This window comes from Diachasmimorpha longicaudata, chromosome 13 (genome assembly GCF_034640455.1).
Source record: "Diachasmimorpha longicaudata isolate KC_UGA_2023 chromosome 13, iyDiaLong2, whole genome shotgun sequence".
NCBI lineage: Eukaryota > Metazoa > Arthropoda > Insecta > Hymenoptera > Braconidae > Diachasmimorpha > Diachasmimorpha longicaudata.
In genome coordinates this window covers 2,091,485-2,116,482 of record NC_087237.1, presented here as the reverse complement: position 1 = coordinate 2,116,482, position 24,998 = coordinate 2,091,485, and the positions used below count along the sequence as shown (strand labels likewise).

Genomic DNA, 24,998 nt, shown 5'->3' with positions numbered 1-24,998 from the left:
CTACATAACAGCTTGACGATGAGCATATGGCGTATATCGAGGTACATTAGCCCGTAGCTGATACTTCAGTGTACACGTGGTGGTGTTTAGCAGCGTCACTACTTCACTCGTATCATTCTCCATTGATCTCTTTGAGTTTCCGTAATGAGTCATGATTCCCCTCGTCTGATGCGATTATTTTAACGTAACAGATCTCTTTCCCCCCTCTCAAACCTATGGTACTATCTGCTGTGAACGACAGTTTGAGTGAGTTAGTTATTTATTGAACCAGAAATTGGCGAGGGGTTTGAACGCTGAAGTCAAAGAGACAGTTCAGTGTCTATAAATGATTCTCTGATTAAGTTAACGACGTAATGTACTCTATTCACAAGGCAATTCTCAGAAGGTTACGCTTAAAAAATAATGTCAACAAATTCTCTATTAAATCCAGAAAGTAATGCGAAAATAGAATTTTTAAAAATTCCATAAAAATTAAACAGTAAATTCAATTAAATTTAGTTATTCCCTAATTTAGGTGTTCCAGACGCACGTGAAAAGTTAAAAATTACCCTATAAATTCCGAAAGTAATTTTCCCACACTGTTAAAAATATCTTCACCCCTTCCACCCCCCTCGTGTATACGCAGACGAGGCATCTCCGAGAATTTAATTTCTCTATTTGTCGCAAAATGGCAAAGAAACACGAGAAATTTGTTCGTTGGTTAACCAGAGCGGTCGAGGAAGAATTATTTCGTTGAGGTTCTTTGGACCCTTGCAATTAAACGAAACGTTTTTACCCTCCTCCTCTCCCCCCCCTGTACGGGCTCTGTGTCAGTTGAAATTTAATATTCCCCGTGAGGAGAGCGTTCGCCTCTACTTTTCCTTTGAAGACTCCCAACGAGACTTTACATCCCTCTTCACTCCCTCTCCACCCCCCCCCCCACCAACCCCTCAAGCGTCGTTCTCACTCCCACCTCCACCTGCATCTCCTTCAGTACTTGTGAACCGGTATCTCGGTACCTCCACACAGCTTTTTATTTTCTGTTCAGCTCGTAGTTTTCCTCTCGCTTGCGCATCCCTTAATGAATTTTGAGGCAGTACCGTTGAAAATTCATTAAAGTCTAATCGTTGTACCCTTCCATCCTCTCATCCATAGCCGATATCTCTCGCTGCCAATATTGATTGCACACGATTTAATTTCAATCGAGCCAGCGTTATCTCCTTGTCCCTCTTCCTTTCTGGTGAGTCCACTGTCGTTACCCATCAGTTCTCATCCACCCCACCTTCTTTCATCGTCCAACGATATTAAACGCTTGGTAAGAAAGACAGAGGGCATAAAAGGAAAACAGAGATGAATGAAATGAGGGAGTAGTTGTGGGAGTGTATGGGAGAGGGGAGAGAGGTGAGGAGAACTCGGTGAATAAATTATTTTCCACAAAGTACGTACCCCGAGCAAGTTTCTTCGCTCAAAGTTTCACCGAGATTATACCGTCTCTACCATCGGAAAAGGAAGACATTTCCCGGTAGGTATACCATAATACTGCGAGTTATATCGGTATAAATTTTCAGGACGTTAAGGAAATTCTGGTCTAATCGGTGAAATTTATTGCTCACACCGTCATCTTTTTTTCTTTTTTTTTCTGGTAATAATTGATCATTGTTTTACAACGATTTTCGATAATCGGTGTCAATTAGTTCTGATTATTACCCGATTAATGATAATTAGGAGATATACTTGCGAATTTTTTCGCGTATGAATTGCGGGAATTTGCATTGAATGATTTTTTTATACAGAAATTTTCTTTCATAATTTGTTATGGAGATATTCAGGAGAAGTTTTTCTTTGTTATTTTCCGTGGAAATAATTGCTCGTGTTTTTTCGACGATTTTCGACAATCGGTATCAATTATTTCCGATTATTATCATATTAATGGTAATTAACAGATACACTTGAGAATTTTTTCGCTTTTGAAGTGCGAAATTTCACGTTAAATAGTTTGTTTATGGAGAAATTTTGTAAATTATTCGTTATGAAGATATTCAGGGATGTCGGGCAATAACGAGGACTGATTTCATGGTGAAATCGGTGGAGACGGTGTACAGTGTGTTGACCGTAATGCAGGAGAGCTCTGGCCCCACATGAGGTTGAAGTGCTCCTCAAGGTTAATTAGCGAAATACTTGTGGCATTTTCAGGGAATGAGCATGCACTTGACCCTTCAACCTCATCGTTTTAATTACCTCAAAGGCTTCTTTTCAATTGCTGAGGGTTTACCCCTGAATGTGAACGAAAAAATTCGGTTAAATAATTTCCCCGAAATAAATTGAGTCCAAATTTTCCTGCCTGTGTAATTATTTATTTGCGTAATCAAATGTTTTCATCAAATTTTATGACAAATATTTTGACTGTTTTATTGTGGGAAAAAATATCAGTCAAAATTGTTGAAGTATTCCGAATAGTCCGGGAGGATAATTCCAATGAAATCTCTTCCCCCCTCCCCCCCCCCCCACAGAGAGGAATAAAAAAAATTGGCAAATGAATGGAAAATCAGTTAAACACATTGGCATGTACTCTCGAATTCCGCGTTCCACGTCGATCGAGGTGCACATCGGCAGCCGCAGGATGCTCGACGCTGCTCTCTCGGGTTCGAGGGTTTCTACGAGGAAAACGTGTAGGTGGAGGTGAAAGCGGGTGAGTTTATGGGGATGGGGTGTAGCTGATGTCTGGGAGAGAGCCGGTGTGGGAGCATTGGGAGGAAAATATCCGAGATTCCGGGCGAACCGCGTGATGACTCAATTTCGCAAAGACCGTTAAATGGCCCTGGCATGAACCTCGGCTCTCTCAACCCCTCATTCGGTCTACAACCGCTCTCTTTCCAGCTCTCGTCTGTTTTTGAAGGCCAAGCATTCTTCGGGGGTTGGTTAGTACCCCCTTTCATCTATCACATTGATGTTTTTGTTTCATTCTTACCATTACTGGGTTGAGAGTGATATTTGCCAGTTGATGAGGTCGACCATGATTTTTTGTTATCAAGACGGAAGAGCGGAATTTATGTGCCGATCAAAAATTGAATCTAATTGTCATGCTTTCTCCATTAAATAAAATTTATCACCCCTCACCTGAAAATAATTCGTCAACTCTCGCTAAAAGGTAATTTTTCTGTTGTACCAATGCATTTTAATTAGAAAATTCATTATCATTTAAGAGCAGAATCACCTGTGAAACAATTTCAATGAATAAAACCAGAAATCCTCCCCAAAATAGGTCACCAGTAAAATCAAAAATGAACTGCAATTTGACAATTTTATTCTCCCCTACAAATAACATAAAAAAATCATTTTTTACAATTTAATAAAACCTATTTGGAACATATTCATCCCTTCGCTTGCCGGGAGATTACAATCTCAAGTCCTCAATATCCTTTGAATAAAGGATTTATCACCCGACAGTAAACATTTCCTCCAATTTCACGTGATTTCGACATTTATCACCGTATAATTTTATAAACTCCACTTTACGCTGTGTAATAAATATAAAATATGCCCCCACAGTATTAAATATGTAACAAATGTACAGACGTGACCGTGAGAATTGGAAAGAAAGTGGATAAACTCCGGCGTAGGAGTTTAAAACCGATAAAGGGCGCGTGTGATGGCGGAACATGGGGGTGAGGGAGAAGGGGGCGGGGAGGGGAGGGGAAGCAGAGAGTGTGTACACGTGCTCAAGATAGCCTGTATAACATTGTAGGGGTGGAGAAAGAATAGAATGAACAGGGGAGTGAGAGAGCGAGATAGTGGATATGCGACGCGGCTGGCAATCAACGTAAATCACTCGGTGGATGTTTAATTTAACAAGAAGGGGCCATTATGATCCTCCATACTCGAGTAACGAGCATCGGGAAACGGTTCTTGATGCTATGACTATGAGCTGCTCATCTAATACACCCACAATTATTCGATACTTCGATCGGTAATCGGTATTTCTGGTTCGGGTACATCGTATTGAAGAGAAATTTGAAATCATAAAATTTGTCGATTAAATTATTGCGACAAAAATATTGAATGCGACAAATCGCAAAGAATTATTATTTTTTTGAAAAGTCATTTCTCTTTTATTGTTGCTAGAGAGATGATGGAAAGGTCTGAATGGAATAATCGAATGGCACTCGTCTGAACATGAATGAATTAACTACTCAATGAAATTTCAGGGTAATGGAAATTCTTAAAATTGAAGCGTTTCATCATTGAACTCGTGAATTTTAATTCTGGTGTCGATTTTAAATAGAGAAGTTTAAAAGAAAATCACACGATCTCTAGCGATATCAGATCTCCCTGCAAACCGAATCTCGTTATCCTTCACTCGCCATCAACCTAAATCCAAAAATACCCGTCGACATAATAATTCAATATCAATATCAATCCGAATAAAATTGAGATCCATCGTCGAGGTCTCTCGCAGAGTAAGTCGATCGTCTCATATCCACCTCTACCGCGGCAATTAAACTCCTCAATTTAACATCGTGAGAAATATATTTTCCCTCTTCACGCCGACACATTTCAAACGATATACTACACCCTGACTCCACCCTTTTACCGATTTTTGCATCATTGTTAGAAATATTTAAAAATGTAAATAACAGATGCAGTTGAATTCTCAACATTTTCAATTTACATTCAATTCTTTCTATCTATTAAATTTATATTATAAATATATTTTTTTATTTGCTAATTCTCTTGATGTTACAAACGTCTTCTTTGTTTCACGTCTACTCCTGTCTCCCTCTCTATCAGTGCTTTTTACCTTCTTACTCCCTCTTTCCTCGCCTTCTTCCATCCTGTCTATATAAATATATACTGGCGTATATGCGAAAATATTTTTGAAATATATTTGAATCTACTTCTTTTGGTGTATTTACAATAAATCTATCATGACATCAACTGTAAAAGTCTCGCCCCACTTACATTTATCAACTCCAAGCAAATTCACTTGGCATTTGCCCAAGATGTCTTATGGGAACATCTAATTAACGTACATTAACTGACAGCAAGTAAATATTCTGACAAAATAATTTTCATGTCTCAGTGCACATTGGAAATCTCACATCGCGAATGGGTTATCCCATCAATTACACGGAAACAAGTTTTACATGATAATTAGACTTCTAGAGGGCGAAACGTGAAACGAAATGACAATCAACCACTTTTTCGGTCAAATTTTGTTGGAAAAATTAGCCTTCGAGGGTTAATTTTTGTGATAAAACTAATCTTTGCCACTCATTTTGCCCCCTCGCACAGCCAGAAGAATCGCCAAGCTTCACGCCTGGGCCATCCGTGGGTTAGGCTCGGCTGACCAAGCTTTGGTAATCCTAGACTCCACCAGGCTTGGTATCTTAGTCACACCAGAGAAAGCCCAGGCTTGGACCCTTCCCTGATATCAAACCTGGGTACCAAGCTTGTGCCAAGCCTGGGAAAAGTCTGGTTCATTCAGCGTTGGTTCATAGCGTCTCGACCAGTCCTGGGCCCAGACTGACGAACTGACTGAAATTTATTTCTTTTTAACTAGGCGGTATGCTGATTTTACTTACACGTGAAACCAAAGGGTGGCAATGTCCTATGGTATTATGCCTAATTGTTAACTCCATATTGTTACACAAGTGTAAAGTAAGTTTTCGAATGCCACTGGGTATCAGGTTCATTTGTAATTTATCTGGATATGTTCAGTACTATAAACTGTTTGAATAAAGCTTAGGCATTTTTTAATATATGAGCCTGGAACGGCGCTGGTTCGAAGACCTGGACCAGCCTTAAGGGGTTATTCTCATGTGAGCACTTCAAAAAATCGATTTTTTTAAATATTTTGACAGTAAAACCTATTGAAAACATGCTGTGAAAAATTCAGACCGAAATTCATAGTATTTGATAAGTTACAGCTCATAGTCACCGACGTGTCGTAAGCGATTGTCTACCAGGCTTTCAACTTTAAACGCGTTTTTCTCGAATCATCATTTTCTGAAACGGTCAAGGTCCTACAAGAAAAAGTATTCAACCGATTGCTTTAAAATTTACATATGTTCTTCTACTCATTTATAGTTATCGTCCCTACCACAATTGTTTATTTTCGACAATATCTTCATATTTTTTTTAAACGATTTGTAACGAAAAAGAACGAGATTTTCGTGATTTTTTTTTTATGTTCGATATTTTTTTTTGTTTTTAATGAAATTGATTATATTTGGTAGGGACGATAGCCACAGATCTACTGAATAATAATCCATTCGATTTTTTTATGTCAGACAACATGAACAGCCGCTATCACCTTGACCAGTGAACTACCTTTTTTTGTTGGGGACTACTTTGACTTTAAAAAAATATATGTTAAAAATGTAAAAAACGAAAAAAAAAATTTTTTCGTATATTTCAAAATACAAATAAAAATATATTGAAAAATCAACATGATTGAAGTTTGTTGTCGCATAAAAAAAAAATTCCGAAAAAGTGGTCAAATATAGGCGTTCACATGAGAATAACCCCTTAATAAATTAGCTTGGGCCAGCACTCGTTACCAGGCCTGGCCCCACGTTACATTCCAATGCTCATCCACTATTGATCCAGGCTTGGATGCCAAGCCTGATCCAAGCTTACCTAGTGTTGGAGTTTAGATTTCGAATGTTTGACAAAAATTAATTTTCGAATGGAATGAATGGATCTTTGTATGATTGGTATTTCCTTTATCCTGGTGTACCACTTGAGAGTGGAAAACATTTTTATAAGAAATAATTCTAGGAAGTTTTGGAGGTGATGTATGTGCTCTGTTTTCTGAATGTATAGAGAGGTGCATGAGTGGGACCATTGTTGATGAGAGAATCATCAGGTCCAGGGTGTTGTATCCCTTTATTCTATTAGTTAGTTCGTTTATGGAAACGAAGCAGAACGGTCGTGCCTTTACAGCGTATAAAATAAAAGATATAAAATAGAATTCACACTTTTCATTAGTGACCCTTTATCCCATTTCAATACCTAGTCTTGGGAGTAGCTTGGGTGAAGCCTGGGCCATTGACGATGTCCTACCTGCGAACTCCCAGTTCGCTCCTTGATTACGGAATCGACTGGGAAATTTCACGTGACAGTATCGTAATTTCTCACAGTCGATTTAGCCAAAAATTACCAGATTTTCGGGACAAATTCTGCAGCAGTTCCATAAAATTCCCGACAACCGTATTTCACTCTAGAATTACGTAAAAGAGGCAATTTCCCTTCAATATTTCTCCCCCTACGGAGATCTAATTTTGACCTAACATTTATTTCTCTGTAAAAATTCCCTAGATCCAACTCCACCATTTTTCCCCCGATTTCTCTCAACCGATCAGTTCATCCACCCACTCCCTCCCCACCTTATGCCTCGACGATATAACGGTAGTTGGTGAAGAGCCGCAATCTCGCGGTTTTTCTCTCTCAACCTCCTCCTTAACACATATAACCCGATATTCACGCACGATAATGTGTCTTTGGATTACAACGAACTATATCGTCAGTGGATACGTGCTGCAATGAGTCAAACCCACACACTCACATCACCACATTAAAGGTACCTGAGATTTGCCCCTTTCCCTTACCCCATCACCACCGTCGATGGAGTGTAATGGGTCTGCGTGTTACGTGTGTACACAAGGAGTCATAGTTAAGGGCTGAGAGGTAACCTCTGGCTCTCGTCGGTATGGCGAGTATCGAACTTCATGGGAGGCTCTGAGTATCCGTGATAATTGATGACGATACACAAACAGATGAGGAGGTGAGGGCCGAGGGAGGATCGTTACACACCGGAGTACCTTAGTACGACGGCTCCGCCTCACTCACTCTGAGTGCATTCGAGCTCGTTTGCTCGATTAGGTTTGTGTCTAGTGCTTTTCGGGAGAGAGGATGAGGGGGGGGGGGGAGGAGGGAGGGAGAAGCTGGATAGAACTGTCGACCGATGTAACGATCTTTGGGAATATTGGCCTTTAGAATACGAAGGATCCTTTATGGGGCTCAATCAATTCCCCTTTAATCATTGGGATGGAGTTTACTCCTGCATTTGGAGTAATTAATCATGTGTGTGAGGGAGGGGAGGGGGGGAGGGGGTTGAAATTCGGCAATCATGGATATTCTGTCGTGAGAATGAAGGAAAAATTTGAAGACATGGGATAGAGGGTTTTTGAGTTTAATTTTTTGTTTATTCACTTTTTTTTTTTGTTGTCAAAATATCGGTTATAAATGGAAATTAATTTATTCAATTGAAAATTCAGAGCGGGTTTAGAAAATTTTTCTGAAAGTTTAAATAATTGCAATTGTTTATTTGTAGACAACGAATTGATGAGGTTAAGTCGTTGTTTTGGAAAATTTTTGTCGAGTAATTTAATTACCAAAATTTAATGCTAAGCTACTGGAATATTTGTATAAATTTGGGACAATTTTTTTTAAACTATAAATTAGGACTCAATTATCGACAGGATTTACCGTAACTCATAGAGTACACAACAATTTTGTAAGAATTGTTTAAATGTACCAGAAAAATTAAAAAATTCCATTTTAAAATCAATTTGCGTCGATCTGTTCTTTAAATCGAGGTTGAAAAAAAATAATGAAACGGATATAGCTTGACACGGTGACCCGAGGGTAAAATCCCCTCTATTTTTACTCCCTTCCCCTCGCATCATCATCGCAAGCATCGCATCCATCCATCTTCCTTTTCTTTCATTTTCTTCCTCGTATCCAACTACATTGTACCGTTAGGAGACTCCTCTCCACTGCCTTTCCAACCCCCGTCGTCACCACCGCCTCATCCTCGCCTCCCAAAACCCCCGGTCTCGTCCCCCCCCCCCCCCCACCGCCCATCCAGCGCTCTGTTCACTAATTGCACATTCTTCGCATAGTTTCGCCGTCCTCCATCCCCCAGTTGGCAGAGCGGGGGGATGAAACGGAGGGGGGTTTGCAGGCAGCCCGAGTTTCCCGACTAGGGTGAAAAGTGGAATGGGGTAGCAAAACGAGTAGGCCACCCACGTTTCAGCTCTATCCACGGTAGTTCAACCTAGCACATCCCCTTTCTCCCTCGGTTCTCTATTCCAGGCTTTTTCCTTTTTTCCTTCAACACCCTCTCATATTTTGCAAGTTTTGATTCCACTTGTGTATTAATTCTTTGAATTTTTAGATACCAATAAATCACTCGGAACAAAAAAAAAGTACCAAAAAAATATCATTTTCACCGATCGTCGGAGCCAGATTTTGAATTTAATTACAGGGAAAGTTGACTCTTACGAAATTAATTTTTTTTTCGCGGAGGGAGACTTTGCTCCACACAAATTCCCTCTCTAAATGCCAATATATTATGCAGAAAGGGAATTTTAAGTTTTAAAAATTTTTTGAAGCTATTACTGTTTTCGGCATTTTCATCCCCTTCTAAAAAATCAGGCCACCGTCTTTTAAAGCCTCTTTCGCACTGTTAACAATAATTGACTCCGAAATTAGAACTTTCAAGTTTATAATAAATATATAAAATGGCGCTTATGGAAAAAATGATAATAGTCACGATTGAGCAACTTTACAGAGAAAAAAATACTGCTCGAATGAATTAATGTTGCGGTATCAGTTCGATTATTTTGCCGGGCCATCAAAACTCCCAATAACACAATGTACAGCAGAAACCCATGTCAGAGGGAGGCCCTTACAATTTCAGTCTTCAATTTCGTCCTCGACATCTCACCGAGTATACCTGCTACGGGGGTATTTCGCGCAAGAGGCGCGTTGCACCGTAAAATATGTCGTAAAACCGAAAAGAGATTAAAGCCCACCCCTCTGTACATGTGTATGTGTACGAAGGAAAACGGAGTACCCACCAAAACTATATTCGAGGGGATTTACGAGGACGATAAACGGGATTATGCGTACCATAAACCCGCCAAACGACCCACCGAGTGCGTAGTGCCACAGAGCTCGAGAGGGATGACTTTCAGGAGCTTTCAACATTTTTTTTTTCTCCTCCCTTTGAAGGCAACGTTTGTAACCGTTTAAATTCGAATTTTCAATCATTTGTAGAATTGACAGATAATTATTCAATAAATTTCAACGACTGGTGGATTAATCCAGACTGCCAGGTTTGAAATAAAAGAAAGATCTGCAAGTTCAAGTGAATGTTAATAAAAAATTATAAATTTAGGATTTACTATCAATTTTTCAAGAATTAATATGGGAATTTCGCTGAATTGGGTAGAAAAATTGATATCTAGAAGGAGATAATTTTTTAAAATTACGTATCTGTACCGTAATCTGCCAGTAAAAATAACGGAATAGTTGCGCACTTTTTCAGTGAGCTTTCAGAAAAAAAGCGTAACTCTTCCGTAATTTTGACTGAATACTATTTTGACTGGGAGACTACGGAACAGTAATTTTATGTAATTTTTAAATAATTTTTCTCTCCGTATAAAAATAGTTCAAAATTCACAATATTGTTGTCAGCATTTTTATAAATTCAATTTAATTAACACAATGAAGAACGTGGTAGCCGGAAATAATGTCCCATCTCCCAGCATCTTGCGCCTGCCTATTATGCCCCTGAATTTAATTAAATCCAGGATAGATGTCAAAGGACTTCGCAGTCGGTGGTCATATAGAGGGAGGAACCTGCCAAGATGGACAATGCGGTCGCAGATTATTACACAGCCATCTCAGTCCCGTTGTTAGCCGTATTCAATGCTTCACCAGAGTGTCCCGAGAATATTCTCAACTGCCCTCCCTGTGTCAGCTGAACACGCAGAGTCCAGCAATTAGGCCGGAACGGGCCGGGACTACTGACAGAAAGTGGCGAAAATATCGTCACCTGCTCGTGAATCTTAATAAAAAAAAACTACTTGTGATTGATAAGAATCGAGGACATAAAATATAACCGGAGCAAGACTTGTCTGTGCTCCGAGTATTTCTATGTGAGAGGAGAGGCTCCAGGGATGCGCTGGAGTGTCTTCCTCGGTCAATAACTGGACACACTGCCCACCCACATCCCCCATTGTCCTTCTAGTGCGTCACAAAACCGGGAGCTCGACGAAGCAGCCTCGAGGACAAAGTCCTGCCGACCGGAAGATTGCACTGGCCTCGGGGTCAGAGATAGAATGGACATATGTATATATGCGAGTGTATTAGTTCACAATTTTTCAATAAATTTTACATCTATAAATAAATTGACTTGTACAGTTAGATCATAAAAGAAAATTAATGTAAATCCATCTTTTGTGAAAATTAATTTTTGAGTTGACGAAATTATTAGAAATTATTTATCAACGTCAAAAAACTCTCGCTTTGTTACGAACACAATTACGACTGTTGTAATTCGCCAGTTTCATCTCCAGCACGTGCATTTGAATGATCGTTTTACCCTTCGGCGATTCACGCTGCGATTCTCTCAGTGTAAAGTACTTTGAACCTTAACAGGTGCCTCAGGAGAGATGTACTGTTTCGCGCATTTGAATGTGAAAATTGTTGGGCAATTTTAAATATCAAAATTGTGGAAAAATATTCTCTTTATTCTGTCTCACTCTCATCATAACCACCAACGTTCCGGAACATTTGGTTGAGGCCAGTGCGAGGGGTAGAGGCAAAATGGAGATTATAATCATTCAGGGTTGCGTACGGAAGCACACAGACTCCAATATACTGTCCTGTTACTCACAATGCTGCGCCTTCGTTATGGTTCAGCCCTCGTCACGCTGTGTGCTTTGAATTTTTACCTCGGCTTATGGAGGGATTTATTGGATGCCTCGAGCTGCTTTGGCAATACTTGTGGGAAGAGCTCGTTGTTTTTGGATCATTGGAGTCAATTCAGTGAGGCTGCATTCAGCATTAAAGTGGAAAAACCTCCAACGGAGTTATTATTTTAATCACCTGGATTTTTATTATAATTCCTACTACTACAGGTCATTTCAAGGGTCAAGGTGACCTTAACGTTACGAAAAAACTCATTATTTTTTTATTTTCCATGTTGTCCAAATATTTGAAATTTTTTTACTGTGAAAATTATTTTTTTTTTCCAATATGATCAATGGAGAGTCAATGACAGCAGGTCGTGATTCAGAGATGACGTATCCCTGTACTATCTCCTAAAAGAATAATAATAATGCAACGGAATTATTATTCTTTCAGAATAATTCAACAGAAAAATGTCAAGAACGTTTTTCTTTTGCTGATAAAACTTCCCACAAGAAAGGTCACACGACATTCCACCTCAAAATACCTCATTCCCCGGATGATTAAAAAGAATAATCCAGTGGAAGTCCTCCCATCGCATCCAATTAATTCCAGTATCACTGGATTTTTCGGAATTTTTTTTTACCCCGAGAGGTTAATGAGATAAATCAATTGATCGGCCGATATAACCGTCCAGGAGTTTATGAAATAAATGCCAAACTTGCCAGTGAAGATTTTTCAAACGAATGAAGAAAGAAAAAAAAAATTTCATATCAACTGAGGTGAAGAAAGGATCCAGAATGCCAGTAAGGAAGATAGGGGTGTTGAGGGGATGGAGCGGGGTTCTGGGGACCGAGGCGTTATTGCTTTGGCTCTGGCGGAGAGGATAGTCCACGGTGGTTATAAGGTGGTGATGGTGGAACGACGGGTCTCTCTCCCATGTACGAGGCAATATCGAGGCGGTCACGTAGACTGACCTCAGCACTGTGCAATAACGACGGCTCTACTGGTACTATTCCCACCTACACCACAGTCACCAATACCACTAGACGGGATGGGGGCTGGGCTGGTATTTTCTCTTTTACGACGATTTGTACACGATTCCGGTAGATAATATTTTTTGACGATTGATCCATCAAACGTCAAGGCAATTGTATGTTCAAAAGTTCTCAGGGATTTTTTTTTCTATCAAGATGTTTTTTTTTTTAATTCCAAAAAAGGTTATTTCACTCGAGTGTGGGAGGGATTAGACAGAAATTGATTTTAGTGATTAAATGAAATGTCTTTTGTTCCCAAAAACATGGAAATATTAAAGAAAATTCTAAGATAAAATATGTTGCTAGAAAAATTGCAATACAAAATGCAATTTAGTAATTTGCAGGACAAAATAAAAAGAGGTAAATTTTGAATGACACTCACCATACATTTTTCCCTCGTCGGAGAGAATAATTTTGCGTCGTCCGCAGGGTGGATAAATAGTGAGTGCCTCCTGGAAGCTCTGCTCGATATCCGGCGACCAGACGCCTTCCGCATCTGCCGCCGATAGGTCCTTCTCGTCCTAAAATAATGAAAAACCCCAAATTAGTAGATATTCCGTACAAATACCCCCATAACAAGTTATTCCAGGGAAGGCAAGGGCTCCTCATAATGAAGTGATATTGTACATCTCCTTGAAATTTTCCTTCCTGACTCTTCGACCTTTTCCACCCCCGACCCCCCCCACCACCCCGACGTTGCCTTGTGCCGTGAAGGATCCTTTATAAAATACCTTAAGGATTCTACGGTAAACCTAAAACTCAGGTGAAGTAGTAACTGAAAGGACCAGTGAGAGTGAGAGAGATAGAATGAAGGGGGTGGCCTTTTGTCTTTGGATTTAAAAACAGTGGAACGCGCAAGGTGTGTTCGATAGACGAGGGAACATGCCCGTAGTGAGTTGGGTGCTTTTGGGACGAACAAAGGAGCAGACATTCTTGGCACGCCATTCAGCCATGAAACGGAGAGGTGGAAGCGCTAGAGACGAAAGAGCACCGACTCTGTCAGGCCAAGTGAGTAGGAAAGAACGAGAGGTCGAGTTTTTCGCAACATGTGCCAATCTCTGGGATCTTCTCGATGGCTAGGATTTAACCTTCCTTCAACTCCTTCACCCCCACTGTCTCCTCACTTCTTATCGATATTAATCCTTTCGTTTGCTGCGGTTAGCTCTGACGATAGCTCAGGGCGAGGACTAGGCTGGAGGACGAATCCTGGAATTCCAGTGGAAGACACCTTTGTCTGGATAAAATTTTGTTTTTTCCTCGTTTGTCGGTTGTTTTATATCCACAACGGCGGGATCTTCTTGTGTCGTGTTTATTGGGTTCTCCTGTGTTTATTGCACGTGAGAAGCGTATGATCGGTTGAGAAACGTCAATGAATGTGTTGGGAGCATTCGAGGAATTCTTGAGACGTTCGTTAGCCGGGATATTAGAGAGGGGAAATGCATGTGGGACACCTTGGGCAAGGACGAAATAATGTGATTCACAGGAAGTGAAGCGGCTGATGGATTTAATGGGGAGAGACAAATTCCCCAGAGTTTTTCATTTTTTTGGGGGACTTTGGAGGATTCCGTTGAGAGTCGACTTATTTTTTATTATCAGACTTTTAGTGGTAGGTTTTGAAGAATTCTTCAATACCACTGGCCTTGGAATTTTAATAGTGGGAATTTAAAAAAATGAGCATGAAATCAGTTTTGAAATTTCAATACAGAGAGAAAAAGAAGTTTGAATTTTGTAGGAATTATGATACTCTATTATTCAACGATGAAATTAAAATGAAAACAGGTGACAACAAAACAGAAGAAATTTTCCCTGAGTTTAGATATGATAAGTAGATACGGACCGTCTATGGTCCGCCATGCGTTCTTTTGGATAGTCATTATCGATTGAGAATCAATAAATGAAAAATCATTCCGGGGGGAGTGATGGGAAAAAACTTACATCGCTGATTTCGCCAACATCGAGATTCTTTGTATCCGAGCCGGAGCCGTTGGCGTCGGGCTGCGGCCCGGAACTCGCGGGCGTCCACGGCGAGGAAATGGTGTCGGTTGCAGCCACCGCACTGCCTGTAACCAATCAGAAAAAAAATATTCATGAAAAATCCTCGAAAATTAAACCAATAAAGGGAAAAAAAATCTCATTATTAAATACTTCATCAATTCATTCATCAGTCAGTTAAACCGTAATTCTTCCAATACCACAATTTTCCCTTTGAGTAGTACAGCCAAATAAAAATTACCAACTCTTTTCCCTCAATTAATTCCAACAGCAAGAGGAAGAATTAAAATTACATAGCGAGACGATGAGCCGCAGCGTCTTATCAGACAAGTTTGAAAAATGAAGTGATAAGTTTGGAGTGAAAATCAGCGCATGAAATATACAAAAGTTGCCTCTTTCAATTTCTCCCTTCATGGGCTCAACAAGTGGTCGCTGATATCGCGTATCAGTGCGGCATGGCCAGAGATAGGGGGGGTGGGGGGTGGGGGCTATGGACGTTTCTCGTTGTGGCACGCCCCGCCTCTCGAGGGTGGAGTGAAGCCCCAGAGCCACCAGAACCTCTGCGCCAACCCCTCCACCAACATACTCATTCGACCTGCCACTGATGCCACACCGACACTACAACCCCTCGAGAAACAGCTCGTTGGATTAACACCATCCACTCTGGTGAGTATTCAAACCCCCACCCCTTTTTCCACTATCTACTGCCAGCGCTTCGTTCATTCCCCTGGTGAAACGGATACGAGAAACTCTGTGCACACGCTTTATCTTCGCTATCTCGGCCCCTCATGCCCCTACGCCACCCCGACCCCCCCTCCCGCGGGGGTTTCTTCGTTACGACTGGCGGTCTTTCCCGGATACGCGTGGTTTTTCGACTGTTCTCGCTGCAGCCACAGGCACTACTGTAATTTCCCAGAATCCAGTTCAACTGTAATTTACCGTCGATTATTGAAACCTCAGGTGGGCGGGGAATATCCAGAATCATTGATTTTTTTTCATTGAGGCGAAAGGAAAAATAACTGTTTTCAGAAACGAGATCTTGAATTTTAATAACACGAGGTCGGATAAAAATTGAGGCAAGTTGGGAAAAAAAATTACGAAATTACTCAATCAAAATTTACTCCCCCACATTTTGGTCTTGAATTGCGACAGAAATAAAAGTCATTTGTAGGGAATATTTTTTAGAAACTTTTCTACGTATAATTGCCTCAATTTTCATAATGATAATTTATAAAAAAAATTATAACTTGTATTATAAAATTAAAACAGTTCACTGTTTTAATTTTATACAAGTTTTAATACAAGTTATAATTTTTTTATAAATTATTGTTATGGAACTTATATTCAACTTAAAATTTAAATTAAAAGAGTTCACTGTTTTAATTTTATAATACAAGTGATAATTTTTTAATCATTTTCATTAGGAAATGGTCAACTTTGTCGTTGTCTCCGAATTGTCCTCAAGTGTTTTTTTTTCCAAAATCAGATGCAACGAATGTTTTATATAGGAATTTACCCTTGATTAGCGCTCGCACTGAGTCGCATCAACGAAGGACGAGGGGCTTTGCTCATCCGAATCAAGGAAAAGTTTCACTCCAATGGAATGCGGAGACGAATACACCAGTTTTCATGAGCACAATTCGCGGAATAATGTGTTGATTGAAGATCCTGGCATCGAGTCTAGAGGCTGGAAAATTATCTCGAAGGTCAGGGGTTATTTCCTTCAATTCCGTCCCGTCATAGCACTCTCCTCTATTGTACTTAGTTTAAAAAAAAATAGTGTTCGGGCTCTAATGCCGTTAAGGAAAAATTTCTCAAGATGACAATTTGCAAAAAAAGTTCGGAACAAATTCAGATTTATATAAAACTCCCAATTCAATAGAATGGCTCCATATTCATCCCTTTATATAGCAGTATTTCCCTCGTTAGCGCCGGACTTTTCCTCCGAAATTTCCGAGGGGCAATTCATTCGTGAAATCACTGTGTCACTTCGGGCTGAAATCATGTTTGAAATCACATGAAATCTCATGAAATCGGTCGAAGTTAATTGCAATCAGAGAAATTCTGGGATTTCATCGATTTCAGGTGACTGCAAATGAAATCACATGAAATCAGTGAATTATAAAACTTGTTTATTAGGATTGGTGTTGAGTTTTGTTTATTTGGATGGGAGAAGAATAAAATCTCGAGAGTTCTCAGGATCATATGCTCGTGTACAGGGTAATGTTAAAGAAATAGGTGTACTTTGTACCTGGTATATTTTAAAGAAACAAAGATTTTTGAAATGCAGCCAATGACTACTCATGGCTATATAAATATTAGTCAATACCGTCAAACAATTTCCTCTCCAGTCATTTCCAAAGATGGTCTCCGAGTTGATGAGAAAATATATAAAGACGTTGTCAAATATTTTTAGTTCTAAATTGTTTGTCCTTTACTGAGACGTGAAGATGTTATTTTATTTAGTTTAATTCAGTTCAGTATGTCAGAGATATACTTTATTTTACTATGTTGAATAAATGATTTATTGAAAAAGATTGCCATATTTCTCCTTGTATTTGTCATTACATGACTTGAATATAACTGCTGCTAGTGCTAGTATTTTATCCGGAGATCTAATTGAATCCAACTTATCTCCCCTACCAGCCCTCACCGCCCTTGCTGCCCCATTCGCATTAAAGACTTGAAATCATATGAAATCATTTGAAATCGTGAAATCACCGGAAAAAAATCCCTGGCAATCACATGAAATCAACGATTTCAAGAAATCATTGAAATCATCTCGAAATCAGATGAAATCAGCAATCACTGTGTCATCGAATTTTTGAATGAATAGCCCCTCCGAAATTTCTCTCCGCGACCCGGAAATGAATTTTTTTTCCCTCCGGACAAATAAATTTGTTGACAAATAAATTTTCACTGAATCCACAGTTTTCAATTAACCCCTAATCTAGACCTGTGGCCCTCCCTCTACCGAAACAAAGGAATCATCTGATGCTGATTTTGAACCAGATCAAATGTGGCCCTAATCATCAGGGTGTAAAATGAGAGCGCTAGTTAATTGAGACACACACATGAGATAAATGTTCACCTCGGTGTGTGCACAGAGAATTTCGACGGGAGTATTTGGATGGAAATGCAGTATGAAGTTGACTAGGGAGTCGTGTGTATGTGTGTTTTGGTGGATAAAACCGGGGCACATGATGTATAGATCATGAACGCAGTGGGACGCGCATGGTTGCATTTGGCCGTGTGTATGCGCTCGTCCAGTGTCCAGTGGTACCACAATGGGGTGGGGGGTATGAGAGGGGCCGCGATGACGAGGGGAGGAAATAACCCGGTAGAGAAAGCGCAAACCCAGGGTTATGGGGGTTGGGAAATGTGCGGATGATGGATAGGGAATGGGCTTGGCGTCGAGTTGGCGATATAACAGTTCTGGGGATAGATGAAGCCAGGGGGTTGAGGGGGTGAACGGGGGCGTTTTGGAATGCCTGGCAAGACCGCAGACGTCTAACTACCGGGATAGAGCCGAGTAAACACACTGGGAGGGGTTGAATTGTACACGATCTCTCTTTTCTCACCCCTTGGTCTCTGTAAAATTCATAGCACCAAACTCCCATACCACTGGCATTATCCACGTATAATTTTGGTGGGTTTGATGATCATGGGAAGGGCTGTTTCATCAGCATTTTAATGAATCAGTTGCAATTTTTTGGGGCATCAACTGCGAGCAATCATTTTTACGTCACTTGGAAGTTGAGTCATTTTTTTTAACGAAAAAATTATACGCTCCGCGTTTTGTAATATAAAGTGCAGTACACGAAAATAAATTTTAGGTAATAATTAGACCTCCAGGGGGCGAAATGAGGAACGAGGATTAGTGTTATCATGAAAATTAGTCCTTCAAGTCCAATTTTTCCAATAGAACTTGACCTAAAAAGCGGTTGATTGTCATTTTGTCCTAATTAATTTTCATAAAAAATTTTTTTCCGTATACGAAAATGATACGATGACAGAAAATCTCTTGATAATTTTTTTTAATAAGGCAATCATCGTTCGTGGGAAAAAATAATTCACCAAATCGAAATAATTTTTTTTTCTTCTGACAATGTGATTCGCAACGTACGAGTGACATCGCATGAGAATTAAAAACTCCGGTAGAAACTTGCAAAGCGAAACGAGAGGGCGAATGCCACTGACATGTGTCAACGAATGAAATAAAAATGGGAGGGATAGAGTACAGGGGATAGGGGAGAGGAGAGCGGATTGCAAAAACGTGAAATACAAACTGATCCTCTTTCTTGGTGCTCTCATCGCATTTCTCCTGCTATCGACGGCGAGTGACAATGCAGGATCGAATATGTGACACACTCGATACAGCCGTACGTGTCCCACGAGAAGGGGATATAGGTATAAACTAAACTTTTATCGAACCGTTGGAGATATTATATTGGGGGTAGGGAAATTGCAATATCATCTGAATGTCGAAACCTGTGCTATTCAGTTACTTCTGGATTTTCATTTATCTACACATGTCACTGGTGAAAATAAATCCTCACGTTTCAAATACATGTTCAATCACATATTTGATAATAATGTCATTAAATTTTCAACGCTGTGAATTAATCTTTAATTTTAAGGCACCTCAAGTTGGATTCCAAACACGTAACCAAAACAAATTTTCATATCATTCAAAATTCACCAAAAAATTTGACTGAAAAACTTTCTCAAATGTCACTTGAACATATTGACAAGTTAACAATTTGACATATGAGTCGAGAGTATTTTTAACAATTATTCGGAACGATTAAAAAAATGTGACTGCAAATTGATCGTATAACGAATCCAGTTAGGGCCTGTGACGACGTTTTTGGTGATGGCCACATGCACAAGGGGATGGGGTAGACACTGGGAGAGGAGTCTGGGGGATGTAGGACGCCAGAGGCATTCATAGCAGGGGCCAGGGGTGGCTTCGGTGGAATGCGTCCCGTTTAATATCGCGGAACATTATATATAGCCTCTCTTGTCCCTGCACCCACCCATTCCTCTTTTCCTCCTCCAAACCCCTCGTACACAAAACCCTCCATACACTTCGTCTGCTCAGCAAACCCTCCACCCTACCACCCCCCACCCACCCCCTCGCTATCCACTCTGTATGTGCTCACGTGTGCCAGGACAAGGTATATTCGCCAACATTCTCTATATTCGTCGAGAAAGACTCATATTTGTGTGAAGTGGATAAATAAACGAATGATAAAAATAAATAACAGAAATTTGGGGGAGCGTTGAAAACACTTCAGCATTCGTTTATTCAAGTGATAAATCAATTTTTTAAATTGAATAGTTTGGTTCATTGTGTGTGAAGTGAAACATGTAAGACACTATCGTAGATTTAACCAAAAAAATCCGATTCCCTCTGTAAAATGCCAAATAACAAATTTTTTATTTACATCCAGATGCCAAGAAAATGTTTCTCACAATTGTTGTTCATAGTATTTTGTTTATGTAAAACATTAATCCCATTATCACGATTATTATAATTATTTCTGAGGAAGAATTAGAGTTTTAAAGAAAATAATTTTTTATCACGTCTTCTGTTATCGTTGGAATAATTGCAATAATTTCCTCCCTTTCAGTGAAAAGTTAGAAAATAAAAATCATCCATTTCCCCAGCCCTGGGTGTCCTCTGACTAGTTAAATAAATGAACTCAATTATTACCCATAAAGAAACGTATTTTTACCTCGAAAACAAAGTGCATGAAAGCCATTTCTTTTCACTCAGATAAAATTAAAATGAAGATAATTATCAAGCGGAAAGAGTCTGTGCAAAATTACACCGCTTCGTTGACGAAGTATAAAGAACAAAATTAACGAGATACGGTAAAAGAGAGTAGGGAGAGTTAAAAAAAAAAACTACTGAAACGACCGAGAGAAGAGGAAGTAGGTGGATGAATGAATAAAGAGAGTAGAAAGAAAATAGAAATGAGGATGATGTGAAGAGGCGTTTATATACCTGGAAATAGACTCAAACCAGCGGGATAGGAGGGGGAGGGGAGGGGGGGGGGAGTCACGTGGAATCACGACAAACCCGACGCAATTAATCTCACGGTTGAAGTGGTCTCACCCCCCAACCCCTCAGCCCTACCCCCGTGTGCAGAAAAGTTTCGCTTACACGATTCAATTTACATTTGGAGGAGGGGGGATAATGCTCCAGTGCATCATTCAAAGGGAACTAATTGTGATTTTTGAAAGGACCATTATTGAAGACAAATTTACTTCGGAGTTAAAGCGGAAATAAAAGATTGAGTGTCAATGGTGACTTTCACGGCTGAAGAAGCGTCAAGTCAACTGATGATCGTTGAAAATGCTTAGGCAGGAAAATGCAGACGACTGAAAATGGGTAAAAAAAAAAAAAGGGATGAAAAGAACTGGACGAGGTGCACCGAGGGTTGGGCTGTTTATCACTTGGATTATCCCCTGAATTCACAGTCAACACTGAGTTGAGAGGAAAAAAACTCGGTTAATTGCATTCAGAGAAAATCTCATTCGTCGATTGAATAAAGTTGATTTTCATGAATGGTTTAATTTCCATGTTTTCAATGAGATTCACTCAACGATGAATACATGAATTTAACCACATCGGGTGAAAGAGTGTTCACTAGATGGTCCATTTACCCCATCGGACAGTGAAAATTTCCAAATAAATATTCTGAATAAATTAATTTTCCGGGAAAAGTATTTGAATGTGAAATTAGGATTTGGCAAATTTTCTTGGTATTTCAGTGGAAATGTTAATCTTGGAAAAAATATTAAAAAGAGAGGAGATCCTCCCGAATGATAGAACGCAAAAATGATAATGAGGTTAATTGAATGTGAAGTGGAGAACGCGAGAACCCCAGCGTTGATGGAGGGGCACGGGGTTTATTCATTCAGTGAATACGAGGATCATTCTCTTTGCAGCATCATGAAGTTTTGTCGCTCGCAATTAGAGGGATTAATTTACATACCGTCGGATTAACCGCTGGTACCCATGCATTATTCAGAGGGGAATGCTAATGCGACGCGGCTGAATTAAAGTCAATAATTGAATGCTCCTCGCGGCTAAGGAAAGACGACTCGATACAATATATATATATATACAAAACCCGAGTGTTTTGTATCCGGATGGCGAGTGAGGCTGGAGGAAAATGAAAAATGAAGAGGCAGGAGAAGATGAGCCTGTGAGGAAGGTATTTTGTACTGGGATGGAGTCCGATGACTCTCTACATCTTAGCTTCTAACGTTATTCAACCTTTTTCCATCTACATATTGTATACGTAACGAGATTCGCGGTCGACGATTGTTCAGGATCTGTCGCCTTTTATCCTTCGGAAGGATTGGTCTCATTCCGTCCTAACAATTGAATAAACTATTATTATTTCCGTGCCTTAAACAGTTTTTTATTTAAATATATAGGAGTATTTAGGTATATTTCTTGGAATTATTTGCAGAAATAATAACTGTTACAAAAATCAATCGACGGAGCAGGCGCCAGAATGTTTCCACTCAGTTTACATAAATGTAAACAATGACTCCATACGGAGGAAGAACAGTTTTACTCGTGGCAATGATTCAATAATTAAATTCTAACAGTAAGTCCATATCCAATAAAACTACCCCAAATTCACCTAATTATTACTAATTTTTTTTTTTTAACATAAACTCAACGACAGACACTTTTTAATTACCAATGTCATCAATTTGAGTTTAGAATTCAATTAAAATTGATTGCGGAGTCATTTTATCACACTGAAAATTCATTTGGTAATTTTTCTCAAGGACTTTTCTTCCTGTGGGAGATGTCCTCCCCCGAATTTTTTTGTCCGCAGGTATCCCATTATTTTGATCCTTTCCCCCTTGTTTCTGCGCAATTATTGAAAGGTCCATTTGACAAGTGTTGAACGATGAGTCAGAGGCTCGGAGAATAGCCCCGTGGGTGTCTCACAGCCCCTCTCCACCCCCCATTGGGAGGGTATGGGGAACAGAGAGTGCGTTGAGCCGGAGAAAAAGCGAGGCCCCGGGGGCAAAAGTACTCCTCGGGTGCTGCGCCGAAGGGCTCACCTCTCGGCCACTTCAACCGGTTTTGTACCAACTGATGCCCAGGTGTTGGCAGATAAAGTTGGGTTTTTACAGGGAAAAAAGCAGCCGAGTGCCGCTGATTCGAATCTCCAAAGGGGCTGACTCAAGAACATTCGAATGAAGCGAGAGAAGCTGTATCGCGCCAAATGAGCATGAAATATCACGGCATTTTTATTCCCGGACAATTGATTTACCGAATGCCAATTAAAGGTATTCATTCGGCATGTCATTCACGGTATTTTTACGAGGAAGACGCTTAATTTTGCAATTAGTTTTGAAATTCAAAGTGTAATAAAATTTACCAAATACTTTGGAAACCGATCAAACAGATCATTAAATTAAATATAAATTCAATTTTGAAAAATTTATTGCAGTCAATGAAAAGAGATTTTAGGTAAATTTTGGTTGAAAATATTTTTTGTCTGGAAAAAAAATTGATAAAAAAATCCCTGCACTGAACTGGTAATAAAAAAAACCACCAACTCATAAGTAGTAACTGTGTTCAAATGCCGAGATGAACTGTCACAGTCTCTCACAAGTGCAAACGCATCAGAATTATATGTGAGGAAAATGGTGGGAAGATGAACAACATCACTTGGCACTTTGGCTTTCGTCTCCATTCCTATCTGCTGGGAGGGATCATTTAACCAAGATAATTGCCAAACATTGTTTACCTTGTTAGTTCGGTAGCCGACTGGTAAAGTTCTCGGGGGAGTTAATAAGCAGCCTCGAGTGCGAAGCCGTGTGTAAATTAGCGACTTCAATTTGTAAGCGCTCGCGTGACTGGATACGGTACTGTACCTATCGTTGGCCTCTCTATAACATTGTGGGCTTGGGAAGGAGGGAAAATGGGTATAGATGCGGCTGATGGAGGCAAAGGGATGGGCCACTACCACCTACCATCGGTGGTACAACAACGAGAGAGATGGTGAGTTGTGAACCATTGCAAAGACGCACGATCGATAACGAAACTCTTCTCTCTCTCTCTCTCTCTCACTTCCACTTTCAGACTTCTCTCTGTTGCATTCATGGACTGTTGGAATACGTAACCTCTTGTCCCTTCGGTTTTCTCATTCGCTCTTTCACCGGTGGTAACTTTAACGGTGTGTGTACAAACTATGTGCAAATGATGGTCTCGGATGGAATCGTAAATCGATACTAATTTCCTTTAATCCGGATCCCTATACGAATTGGACACGTGAGATTGGGGGGGGGGGAGGGGGATGAACAAGGGTTGTTGCCGGTCACGTGTTACGGAATTTATGGGACAACTTTCTTGAAGACTTTTGCCGTAATTTTACGCGCGAAATGTGAGAAATTTTTCAAACACTCAAATGTTTGGGAATTTCGATAGATTTTGGCGTTAAAAAAAATTATTTATAAATAATTGAGGTCACTCGGATAAGTGTTCTTAACCGTGTGTTTATATCTGTAAATAATATTTTCGGTTACAACGAGCCCTATTTCATGGTTATTTATTGATCCGCAGTGAATAACAACGTCAGTAATTGAAATAATTCGTTCATGAAGTTGAAATAATGCAGACGGGGTTATAAATTATAACGAATCACCGATAAACTATATACTTTTATCTTATTAACTTTTACACGAGATAATTGCAACGACAAGTCAGTGTTACCCAGCACCCGGCATGAGACTGCACTCCTCCCTCTCTGAGGAACGAGTAGATTCAAACGATAAGTAGCTGACATAAAAGATCCTTGGGGCCTTAGTATAGCTACTGTAACCGCTATAAATTTCTCAACAGAATTTAACATTACTGCGTGATTGGTGAAATTCCGTCGTCACCTCAATTTTTCATGACGATTTTTATTTTTCATTGTTATAAGATTGATATAACGCTTTCGATGGATATACAGGGGGAGAAAAATTATTAAAAAATTACGTGCCTGTTTCGTAATTTGCCAGTGAAAACAGTATTCGGTAAAAATTACGGAACTGCTACGCATTTTGTTTAGAGAAGTATTTATTTTTTAAAAAGTATATTACTCCGGTCTAATCACTGCTAAGGGGGACCGAGTATTGAGAATGCTTGATATGTGTGGACAAAAATGAATCAGCTGTCTATAGCTGTTTTCAGTCCATCTCAGTATGTTATAGTTTTTATAGTTTTTCTCCAAACAGTACCGAAATGTTTGGAATGATTTT

General features: G+C 39.7%; 1 protein-coding gene across 7 annotated transcripts in view; it reads right to left on the bottom strand.

Annotated features, from left to right (window-relative positions):
* LOC135168936 (protein scalloped) overlaps nt 1–24,998 on the bottom strand; it is a 118,525-nt gene that overhangs the window by 13,095 nt on the left and 80,432 nt on the right. For all 7 annotated transcript variants that reach the window (XM_064133574.1, XM_064133577.1, XM_064133572.1 and 4 more), the window contains 2 exons: nt 14,655–14,779; nt 13,102–13,240 (listed from right to left, as the gene is read on the bottom strand). In XM_064133574.1, coding sequence (XP_063989644.1) covers nt 13,102–13,240; nt 14,655–14,779 — 264 coding nt within the window. The remainder of the gene's footprint in view (nt 1–13,101; nt 13,241–14,654; nt 14,780–24,998) is intronic.